Source organism: Sabethes cyaneus, chromosome 1 (genome assembly GCF_943734655.1).
Source record: "Sabethes cyaneus chromosome 1, idSabCyanKW18_F2, whole genome shotgun sequence".
Lineage (NCBI taxonomy): Eukaryota > Metazoa > Arthropoda > Insecta > Diptera > Culicidae > Sabethes > Sabethes cyaneus.
The window spans coordinates 51,204,063-51,215,576 of NC_071353.1; the positions used below are offsets into that span (position 1 = coordinate 51,204,063).

Sequence of the window (11,514 nt, forward strand, 5' to 3'; positions counted from 1 at the left end):
ACTATAAAGCATTACAATTGAATTGATATAAAGCTTCGTGGTTACTTGGGTAGTTTTCAGTCAATGTGATATATACAGGTGTGGCAATGTTGGTTAAGTGGTGTTAGTGCAATGAAGAAATTTCATCATGGTGTGGGTGGAATCGTAAATCGACCAATCACGATGAAGCGTGACGTCAAACTTCAAAAACAAACCCCATTGTCCGACGCGGTTTGTTTTTGTAGTTTGACGTCGTTTTCTGATTTTTCGCTACTAATACCATCAAATGTCTTCATCTGCCACACCTTTTTAAACCTCATTTCGGGTCTGCCCTCAGTTTTCCGCATCCTAGTAAGAAAATCATCACTAATTCTCTGATAAGTTGGTTCTTCAGGTCACGAAAACGAAGTAGGCCCCTCAATTAGAAGCATGCCGCTAATACTAGTCAATACCCTACCTAATTCGGTAAAACTTATTTTTATTTATTTTACTAGCTGGCCAGACAAACTTCGCATTGCCACAAATTAAACTATGTTGTACATAAATCGTGAATTTCGGAAGACCTTTGTCACAATCTCGAGTTTTGCAAGTTTCTGAGGAGTTCATGGGTGTTTTACACACATACACATTTTCCTCACAGTAAAGTAGAAAACAACTCCCCCCATCGCTCAGCCTGATAAAATAAAGCGGATAGCATTTATATATTCGCCATCATTAAAAACCATTTCGCCGAATACCATTTTGCGGAACACCAATTCTCGGTTGATCATAACGAAGGAAAGTAAAAGAGGTCAGTAGATCTAGGAAAATAAATAAACCTAGATAGAGGTGATCTCTACAGGGGCTGCTCCCCGCAGTGGCCGGCGCTTCCGACGGCAGGTCGCCGGCAACACTCGCGGCCTATGGCCGACTCGCGCTGAATTATCTAATGTTACTATTGATAGTTTTTGGTGGTCCTGTTATTGATTAATGTTTTATGAGTCTAAAATTTCTCGAGTTTGATTAGTTTTTGAGTTACGCAAAAATTTCTGTTTTATTTGTATGAGAGTCCACACAGGGGTGAGGGGTCTCAAACCATCATTAAAAAAATTCCTGCCTCCAAAACCCCCCACATGCCAAATTTGGTTCCATTTGCTTGATTACTTCTAAAGTTATGAGGAAATTTGTATTTCATTTTTGTGGAAGCCCCCCTCTTAAAAGGGAGAGGGGTCATAATTCCCCTCCTACAGAGGAGAGGGATCTCAATTCACCACAGAAAAAAACATGCCTACAAAAACACCAACATGCTAAAAGTGGTTCCATTCCCTTGATTAGTTCTGGAGCTATGAGGAAATTTATTCTTCTTTTGTATGGGAGCCCCCCCCCCCCCCTAAAAAGGTAAGGGGTTCTAATTCATCATAGAAAAAATTAATGCCTCCAAAAACACCCACATGCCAAATATGGTTCCATTTGATTAATTTGTTCTCGAGTTATGGGGAAATTTGTATTTCATTTGTATAGGAGCCCCCCTCCTAAAGTAGGGAGAGGTTTCAATTCACCATAGAAAAAATTCTTGTCTCCAAAACCACCCACATGTCAAATTTGGTTCTATTTGCTTGATTAGTTTTCGAGTTATGAGGAAATTTGTATTTCATTTGTATGGAAGCCGCCACTCTTAAAAGGGAGAGAGGCCATTATTCCCCTCCTAAAGAGGAGAGGGGTCTCAATTCACAATAGAAAAAAAATTGCCTACAAAGACACCCACATGCTAAATTTGGTTCCATTTGCTTGATTAGTTCTGGAGTTATGAGAAAATTTGTATTTCATTTGTATGGGAGCCCCCTCCTAAAGTGGGGAGGGGTCTTAAAACACCATAGAAAAAATTCTTGTCCCCAAAAACACCCACATGTAAAATTTTGTTCCATTTGCTTGATTAGTTCTCGTGTTATGCAGAAATTTGTGTTTCATTTGTATGGGAGCCCCCCCCCTCTTAGTAGAGGGAGGGATCTCTAACCATCATAAGAACCTTTCCTGGCACCAAAAAACCCTACATGCAAATTTTCACTCCGATCGGTTCAGTAGTTTTCGATTCTATAAGGAACATAGAGCAGACAGAAATCCATTTTTATAGGCATAGATTTGTATGGGAGCCCCCCCTCTTAGTGGGGGGAGGGGTCTTTTGCCATCGAGAGAACCGTCCCTAGCCCCAAGAACCTCTACATGCAAATTTTCACGCCGATCGGTTCAGTAGTTTTCGATTCTATAAGGAACATACGGACAGACAGAAATCCTTTTTATATAGGTATAGATTTAGACAGTTTTTCCAACCAATTAGAATTGGATCAATCTTCTTGTGATTAGCAGAAAGTTCCGAAAATCGCGAGGTATGTATCGTGGAACCTTGCGAATTACGGCGCAAATTTTGCATCGCAAAAAGGCCAATTGAAATTTTTAAAGCATAAGGCATTATATGAGTAACTGAGCCAGTCGTCGTATGTTCCATATCTTGGCTAGGCGGTGCTGCTAGATAGAGTCAGTAGGATTATTGTATTATTGTTGTAGATGAAAACCGTAATAATCGACGTGCGACATTCGGTTTTATTCTTGTTCTGTGTGTCGCAACTACGTCGCATGTGCTGCGCTGTATAGCGCATCAATGTACGAACGTACCACGAGCCACGTAGTTGCGACACACAGAACAAGAATTAAACCATGAAGTATTCCACCACGCACACATATAAAGATTTTTTGACATTAGCTGAGGCCCTCGCTGAGGCTGTTTGCAGTAGGAGTAATATCAACAACATCAAATTCCAAACTCCCGGATCCCCTCCTCCACTCTTTGCTCCCCTCTCACTCCTACATAAGCGATCCTCAGCAAATGTCATTCTCGTTGGTGACGAAACCGCAAATTACTTCATATATCGCACGTCGATTATTACGGTTTTCAACTGCAACAACAATACTAGCCCCGTAACTGTCCTATACTCTAATAGGCGGCTGTGAAATCTATCGATATAGAAGAGTGAAGTCTTAGAAAGGACGTTTTAAGCCCATGACTTTGTTTTGCTTTGCTATGAGTAACTGATCCATATCTTGATAATAAATCAATCGTTGAAGTTTTAACATTTCAGGTGGATTACAAAAGTTTTTTTTTTTCCTTGTTGGGGACCTTGGACCACTGTGACCAGTTCTTTGATCTATTGTGGTGCAATTACAAAACTTAGTCTTGTCTGTCTAAGTGTTTATACGAAACACAACGACGAGCCAGTTTGTTTTTGCTCGTTTAAAGCTTGGTGTTTTCTTGCCGCGCTCTTTGTCTGTACTTAATATACCGTCTGTAGTCTAAAGCTAGAAATTCTCAGAGTATTACTCTGAGTATTTCTAGTCTAAGCCATTCAATTCAATATGTCACACATTCATTCGGAAATAATCTGGTCACTTTTTTTACCGTGAGGTAGTAGTAGTAGTAAGAGGGAAATCCACCATCATTTCAAGGACTTGCCAGTGTATGTGGGTAGACTTACAGTAGATTCAAATTTGATTATCAAATGAATATCACACTAATGCTGTTATAGAAGGACCAAAAGGGGTTTGGCGGATCCACGAGCAGAGACACTTGTGCGCATCCCGGGGTTTTAAGATTTTCCTTCCAAACATTAGGATCCTTCCATGTAATAATCAATTTCGCTGCACCAGCTTTAACCCACGTGATGGCTTGTTTGTGAGAAGAAGAACTTGGCATAACTGTTTCAGACCTTAAGGATTCCGGACCTTAGGACCGGAGGATTCAGACCTTAAGGATTATATATATATATATATATATATATATATATATATATATATATATATATATATATATATAGCCAGACGAAAACCGGCAAGGGATGTCCGGTTTTTTAGTAGATTAGTGCTAGCTCAAGTGGAGAGGAGAGAACTATGGCGAGGACAGGAAAAAAACCGGAAATCGCTTGCCGGTTTTCGTCTGGCTTGTTGTTGCAGTATGCAGATGTTATTATGTTCTCGTTTGTACCGATGTTATCAATATTTTGTATGTATTTGGTAATGTGGTAATTTTCAATAATATAAAAAAATTACATGTGAATTTAATATGGATATTTTGCTCACCAGTACCGCTGATCCAATATGGTTATTAAATATTATTATTAGAATAAATACCTGTATGGAACGTGTCAACGATACTGGAAACACTCAACCGCCTTGCAATGCCAGTTACCAATACTTAAATATAAATACTTCCTTAATATTTAGCGCCGTTCTTAGCTGTCGGTGTCGCGCTCTTCCGTTTCAACGCCTATTGTGCGAACGTAAATCAACAAAATCGGGATCCGATCCGATATATACTTGATTTATTTGCAGCTTTCCTTTGCATATTGTCAATTGCAAGGAAAATTGCCCAATCAATAAGTGCGCAATCGGTCATAAAAGTAGATAACGAAAAAGTGCGCCGAAGATACCGAAACGATTTAAGCTAAAATAGCACTATTATGAGCGATATCGCACTTTGGATGGTACAATTTTTCTTGCAATTGACAATATATAAACCAGCCTCTGCGCCGGTTATGCCACCGCACTTCGATGTGTGCGCGCAGCCAGTATTCTCTTCACTCTCCCTCTCTCACTATCGCTCAACCAGCGATAAAATTTTCAACTACGCCGCACTAATACTAGCACCTATATAGATGCAATTACGCCGATGCGACGGCTTGTATCGCTTATAGGGCTTTTGCTACACACACATGCAAGACATCTGTTGGGCACACATTGCAACTTTTCCTATTCGATGCAGCAAAAACGTGCTGGATAAAATTATCATTTTTTCTAAAATTATTCATCATTTTAAAGCAACTAATAGTTTAAGTATCCGACAAATGTTCCCTGAAATATATGCTGACTTTTGGTAACTAGGGTTTCGGTGAATTCGCGTTAAATCGGTGTCCCAAATATACTGTTTTTTGCAGCAGTATACGGCATAGGCGGCATAGGCCAAGTTGAAAGTCACGGAATATAAAATTGGTTTTAGCATAATAAATTGCTCTCTTAGCCGAAAGCAACTGCTGGCTATTGATATTTGTTTAATTTTATCCCGCTAACTTAGGTCATAGTTACATTTTTGATCATTGCTACCGCGTCTTAGCTTATTTGTTGAAAATAATTTTTTTATTTAGTAAACAGATATATTACCTTGCCATATGTATGAAGCAATTTGTAATTTCTGTTTTAAATGAAGAAAATAAATCATTTAAAAAATTTTGCTCTTCCCAGCCCGTGTGTTTTATATGGAGCTGTCACTTTTGCCTGCCCAACAGATCTCCAATACATATGCACTCTGCAAACACCCTATATATTGCGCACTGACGATATTTTAACACATATTCACGACCTAAACACAGTTGCAAACATTGAAGTCATTAAAATTTGCTGAGAAAACTCACCCTCGCGTTCATCGCAAATAAGAAACAATTGCCAACAAGACACAACACTTATGGCGCTTACAGAAACCTATCGCATTCATATCCAGGAATCACCTTCCAGTACAAAAAGGCCTTGAACAACTCACGCCGCGGCGACTGATTGGTTTCAGTTCACAGCCTCATGCTGCATATGGTCGGCTGTCACACAGGTCACACAGCAAATAAATTCAAAACCAAATCACACACTATTGAACAAGACGCACAGCTAGCATTCGTAACGGTAAATGCAAATCCAGATACATGGTCACTTTTTTACCGTGAGGTACCCCAATTCCGCGTCCTTGGTCTAACCGTGGTGGTTTTCTATTTATAACAATTTCGACGAAAAGTATTTGTGCGTATACTCTTTTAAGCTTTCAAACATTGTTGATAAAAATTTGCATGTTCTGTTGAGAGATTGTTGACTTTAACCCATTATAACTTGGACTCCAATAAAATAACGTATTAAATTTCATACGCTAGAACATAATGGGTATCAGGTGCACGGAATTAGGGCACCTCAAAGTATCAAGAATTCAAGATATTTTCATTAGTACTAATTTGACCAGATTGTATAATAGGCATATGTTTCTTAATTTGAATGTTATCGGTTGATATTAAACGTAATTTCCTTCAAATGAAACAGGCGATATTAGCATGAATCTGGTTTTAATACAACATTAAATTACTCGTTGCACAGCAAGTGTAATGACACGATAAACGATAACTTATACCTTTCAACAAAACTAGACCTTGTCATAAAGGAGTTTTTTTTAGCTCTTTTTTACCTCTTTTAAATAAACTAGAAGGGCACTACGTTTTTCAACAAATGACCTACTCAAATCGAAGTTTTTGTTTTTGGTCGAAATATTTTGAACGATTCTGGAATGACTAATAAGAAAAATTCACAGACATGATATCTACAATCTTTATAAGCAGGGCTCACTCGAGCGTAGTTTTCTGTGGTGCAGCTCGACTGCTGGAGCCTGTTGTTGCAGATGTCCCAATAGGTAACTTGTGTGCTTGTTTAATATGATAGTTCATGTGCTGCCGGTAGAGATAGTCCTTCCCGCAATATTGACACTTGTAGTTTCGCTCTCGAGTGTGAACAACGTAGTGACTTTTCAGTTTGTTTTTATTGGAAAACTTCGCACCACACTGCTCACACTGAACGTCCTTAATATGGCATTTGACATGACTGATTATTGTGTTGATCGAACCAGAATATGTATTGCCACAAAGATTGCATGTGTAAATTTTTCCCCTTTCTGGATCTTGTGTTACGGTGTAATGACTCGTCCAGTCTTTGTGCGGTTTATAGTTGGCATTTTTTGCATGGACTTTTTTGTGGCAACGCAGATTGCCCAATGTGCTGAATGTCATTGGGCATAGATCGCAATTAAATAACTTACCTGCGCTGTGTAACGTAAGATGAATATTATAGCTATCTAAAGAGTGTAACACCTTCTGGCATAGATTGCACTCGTACTTTTCCGATTTTTCATGCACTTGAGTTACATGTTTGTATAGTACACTGCGTTTATGGAACAGTTTTCCGCAGTATCCACACCTAAAATGTATGATGATTTACGCATGGTTAATGGGAGACGTTTTACTATTTTTACCTAATATCTAACGTATGATTTCTGAGATGATTTTTGAGTGCTGCAATTGACTTGCAAATTTTTCCACATTTTTCGCATGTAGAAGGAAGCGGGGCATTTTCTCCAAGGTGTTGCAACTTTACGTGAGCGTCCCTGGTTCTTGGGTCACTGTAACGCCGATCACAATATTCGCATTTAACGGGTTGTGCGTGCATCTTCTTGTGCAAATTGAGTGATCGCACATTCTTCAAAACGATTGTCTCCATCACGCACTCTGAACAAGTAAACGGCGTCAGACCTACGTGAACCGACAAATGTTCCAGCAATGCTTTTGCTGATTCCATTGATTCACTTCTGCAAATGTAGCATTTGTGATCGTTCACCTTCGGTCTGTCAGGGTCACGACGTCGCTGACGACGCGAAATACGTGGCGAATTTTTCTTAGTACGAGACTGTTTCGTTTTAGCCACAGTCTTGGTATTTTTGCTGCTTTCTGTTTCGGTGGTTGATATATCTCTGCTGTCATCGTCGGAATCGTCAGGTTTCAAAGCGTCGATTTCACAATCTCCCTGATCGCTGGATTCATGCTTAATTAGGACATCTACGGGCACCTGCAGCTCATTAGGTGGTTGCGCTAAGACATCATTGACCGGGAACATGTCATCCGTCTCTTCGGGCTCACCCTTGAACATTAAATCTGCATTTCTGAAATTTTGTTTTAAATATATTTTTGCACCGGAAATAGTAACAAGAAATTAATTTTCGTATTGCTACTGAAACTGACTAATGTAATAAGTGTTAAACGAAAATTATTGTAAAAAGTAGTGAATTTTTGTTAGTATTACCAATAGTGACATTCGGAAGTAGCATATAAAAAAGGTTTTCCTTACGCTACTGGATAAATAAACTAAACTAATCTCAAATGGTTGCTAAACATGAAATATGTATTGATAGCCTTTACTCTAATTGAATTATGTACTATTGATACTAGTAAAATCCAAAAAAAAAATGTAAAAATATAAAACAAAAATACTGGAAAATTACGCAAACTAACTTCTTGAAACAAGTGGGTATATGTATGTACATCAGATGGAAAAGTTGTTTAGGCTTACACTTCGATTCGTTCCACTTCCATTGTGGAACCCATATCGCCGTCACCGTAATCGAATGTCATTTCCCCAAAGACCTTTCTTCGCAGATTTTTTTCATTTGCTCTGAAAGCATGAATAGTACCATGAAGTTTGGTCAAGTTGGTGGTGCATGGCTCACAGATACAGGATGGAAGGCCATCGTTTTCGCGAACAGTATAACGAAGAGATTCATTAATTACTTTCAGCAGGTTTTGTCCTGCGCTATCATGAAACAGCGATTTTAATTCACGGTTTTCTGACGAACACAGTCGACAAAGTTTTTGCATATCCATTTTTATATCCACTTATAAATTAGATAAAACTGATAAAAACAATTTTTTTTAATAGAATGCCATTTATTGATGCAAATATTCGACAGACGACAGCATCAGAATCAGAAAAGCACTTTGTTGTCATAAGTTTATTCAATATTAAGACCAAGGTGAACAAAGATAGGTGATTACAGAGCTGCCACAAATACAGATATTTGTGCATGCATAAATTTGGGACCCTGGGCAGCTCTGGCCCGCTTAGGCGCGTCCGGCAGAAATCGAACAAAAATCTGGCAGCGAAAAACTTTTTCTGCCAGACATTCTGCCGGATTTCTGGCCGCCGTCACCCGTGAAAACTATCCAGCTTACCATGAGCGGTAATGGCGGATATTGAGCACAAGTGGGCACAATCTTTTGACATTCATTGGAGGAGAGTCGAGTTCGCCCTGACGGAGTTACTATATGGATACATTCATGATTGTTTGTTGTTCGAGTGTAAAAATGTAAACATTGTTTAATTTTGCAGATCAGCTGAAGCGGAACATAACTAAACGGATTCAAACTTTTATAGTGGTTTGCGGCCATAACTTGCTGAAGGCACTGGCTCAGAATCCTTTTCCCAATCGTGCAAATTAAACATTCGAAACATTACACATTAACGCAAACATTAACTTCATGTTGGTCGAGCCGTTGTCAAGTTTGCTCTTGAACAGCATCTCGACTTGATAAGAAACTTTCCGTTGCGTATTTGGACATTCTCCCTGAAATTTGCGAAAACTGCAAAGCCACAATCCATAAAACTTGTTGTTCGTTCAATTATGTTCCTCTTTAGCTGATCTGCAAAATTGAACAATGTTTACATTATCATGAATGTATCCATAGTAACTCCGTCAGGGCGAACTCGAAGCTCCTCCAATGAATGTCAAAAGATTGTGCCCACTTGTGCTCAATATCCGCCATTGTCGCTCATGGAAAACTGGATATCAGAAATGCAACAACCGATTCTGGCAGAAATTTCGCCTAACGGTTTTGTCTGCCAGATTTCTGTTCGATTTCTGCCAGCCATGTCGAACAGAACCGATACCGAAACCGATACAACCGGTTTGTGTTTTTTGTGTAACTTTTTGGTTAAAACAAAGCTGTCATCAATAATAAATACAATACATACATTTGCGCATTTTACACTATTTTATTGTTCATTCTTACGTTCAGCTTATTTTTGTTAGTTTTCCGTGTATTTCGGAAGCAGAAACCAGATGAGCGGGGCCTTTGGTCTGAAAACAAAAAGAATGCACGGAGCACGCACGTTATTAAAATCGACCATTTAAAATATTTCGTGAGGCTTTAAAAACAGAAACTAAATCCCGCAGAAACAGGTTGAATATTATTTTCTTACCTGTAATGCTGAACTGCAACATTAGGCAGCATCGTGTGAAGCACGTATCTCCCGTTTTACAATGTCATTTTTGACATTAAGAAAATCGAGCGAAAAACGAAGAAGACGAACCGGTTCTGAATGTCAAATTCTGCCGGCGGCATATTGATTCTGTTCGATTTCTGCCAGGCATCCGACTTTTTCCTAAGCGGGAAGAAGCGTGCAATAAACAGGTTAACAATTAAATTATACCAGCTTTATCATGTTCCATATTATTCTCTTACCTTTTGCCCGAAACTGCAAAATTGATGAACCACTTTTCTCCTGCCTCAAAGTGTCACATTTGACATAAAGAGAATCGAGCGAAAAATGAAGACTGGTTTTGTTCGATTTCTGCCACGCATCCGACTTTTTCGTAAGCGGGAGGCTGAATAGCCTGATCACAGAGAACAGACTACAAAGTAATTGACAAAAAGTGTGTAAAAGGTTTTTATGTAATCTACGAGTAATCCTTCAATAGAGCACCTCTCGAGCAGTAAGTGGCAAATTAAGGCCATATAACAGGCTCGAAGAAAGTAACCGATACTTTGTGTGTAAAATCTGTCGGTAGCGCCCTCCAGAAATAGTTTGCCAAACGCATCAAAAAATATCCATGTACCTTTGTCAATATTTCTAGATAGAATTAACAAAAGGGCGAATGTCGCAAATGTAAACAAAACGGGTGAGAGTTATTTTTTGCTGGTTCAGCATAGGCAAATCAACCCTCACTCGGTTTGTTTACGCTTGCGACATTCGCCCTTTTGTTAATTCTATCTTCATTTCTTTGTGCTGGAGTTACATAGCAGCGATGGCAGTGACATCAAGATCTGTAGTTTGACACTTACTGCTCGAGGGGTGCTCTATTGAAGGATTACTCGTAGATTACATAAAAACCTTTTACACACTTTTTGTCAATTACCTGGTAGTCTGTTCTCTGTGCTATGGATACATTCATGATTGTTTGTTGTTCGAATGTAAAAATGTAAACATTGTTCAATTTTGCAGATCAGCTAAAGAGGAACATAATTGAACCAAATTCAAGCACATATTTTGAAAATATGCTGGCACATATTTTGAAAATATGCTGGTATGCTGGTAGTCAGCGGAAGACGAAATTCATTCTGTACCTTGGTGACAAAGGAATGCATCTCTACTGTTGTTGTTTGCCTCATTTTCAAGCACCAATATACACATAGCTGGAAAGCTATATATCGTTTATTTTGTCAAGTAAATCAATAACTTACGTGCTACACAAGTACAATATATAGGGTAACCAACGTATTTTGGACCCCCTCAAAAGCTGTACATAATTTGGACACTTACAGCAAAATCAAATGGAAGTATCCAAATTATGTACAGCTGCTGAAGGGGTCCAAAATAGGTTGGTTACCCTACTTATAACTTACAAACAGCCAAGCAGATTCTTTCTACGACGATTTCAAGCTATTAAAAAAGTGAGCAGCTCGTTTTGTTACCGAAGAAACGGGCAAGAAATTCTAAATAGAATTAAACTGGTCCAGCAAAAAATAACTCACTCGTTTTGTTTATACATTTGCGACATTCGCCCTTTTGTTAATTCTATCTAGATTTTATACGTTGCGTAATTTTGACACCGTTGACACTTGACAGCTGTTTAGCTGAAAAACTAGCCGAAAACGCTGA

The 11,514-nt window shown here is 38.8% G+C and overlaps 1 protein-coding gene across 3 annotated transcripts; it reads right to left on the reverse strand.

The window, feature by feature from the left end:
• Nucleotides 1–6,094: 6,094 nt before the first annotated feature.
• On the reverse strand, nucleotides 6,095–8,494 carry LOC128745326 (zinc finger protein 728-like). Of its 3 annotated transcripts, none has more exons than XM_053842368.1 (3): nucleotides 8,149–8,494; nucleotides 7,058–7,741; nucleotides 6,095–7,002 (listed from the first exon to the last, which is right to left on the reverse strand). In XM_053842368.1, the coding sequence occupies exons 1-3, from the start codon at nucleotides 8,457–8,459 to the stop codon at nucleotides 6,375–6,377; spliced, it is 1,623 nt and encodes a 540-aa protein (XP_053698343.1). In that variant the 5' UTR covers nucleotides 8,460–8,494; the 3' UTR covers nucleotides 6,095–6,374. The 3 variants fall into 3 exon arrangements, with proteins under 3 accessions (XP_053698343.1, XP_053698345.1, XP_053698344.1); XM_053842370.1 differs by having other exon boundaries at nucleotides 8,121–8,223; XM_053842369.1 differs by having other exon boundaries at nucleotides 8,091–8,174.
• Nucleotides 8,495–11,514: the final 3,020 nt, after the last annotated feature.

Excerpts from the sequence above, each read along its gene's own strand:
- LOC128745326 (XM_053842368.1), bottom strand. The coding sequence starts at position 8,459 with ATGGATATGCAAAAACTTTGTCGACTGTGTTCGTCAGAAAACCGTGAA. Across the intron at positions 7,742-8,148 it reads GAAGTGGAACGAATCGAAGT|AAATGCAGATTTAATGTTCA; the intron begins GTAAGCCTAAAC and ends ACAAAATTTCAG. Across the intron at positions 7,003-7,057 it reads AATCATACGTTAGATATTAG|GTGTGGATACTGCGGAAAAC; the intron begins GTAAAAATAGTA and ends CATACATTTTAG.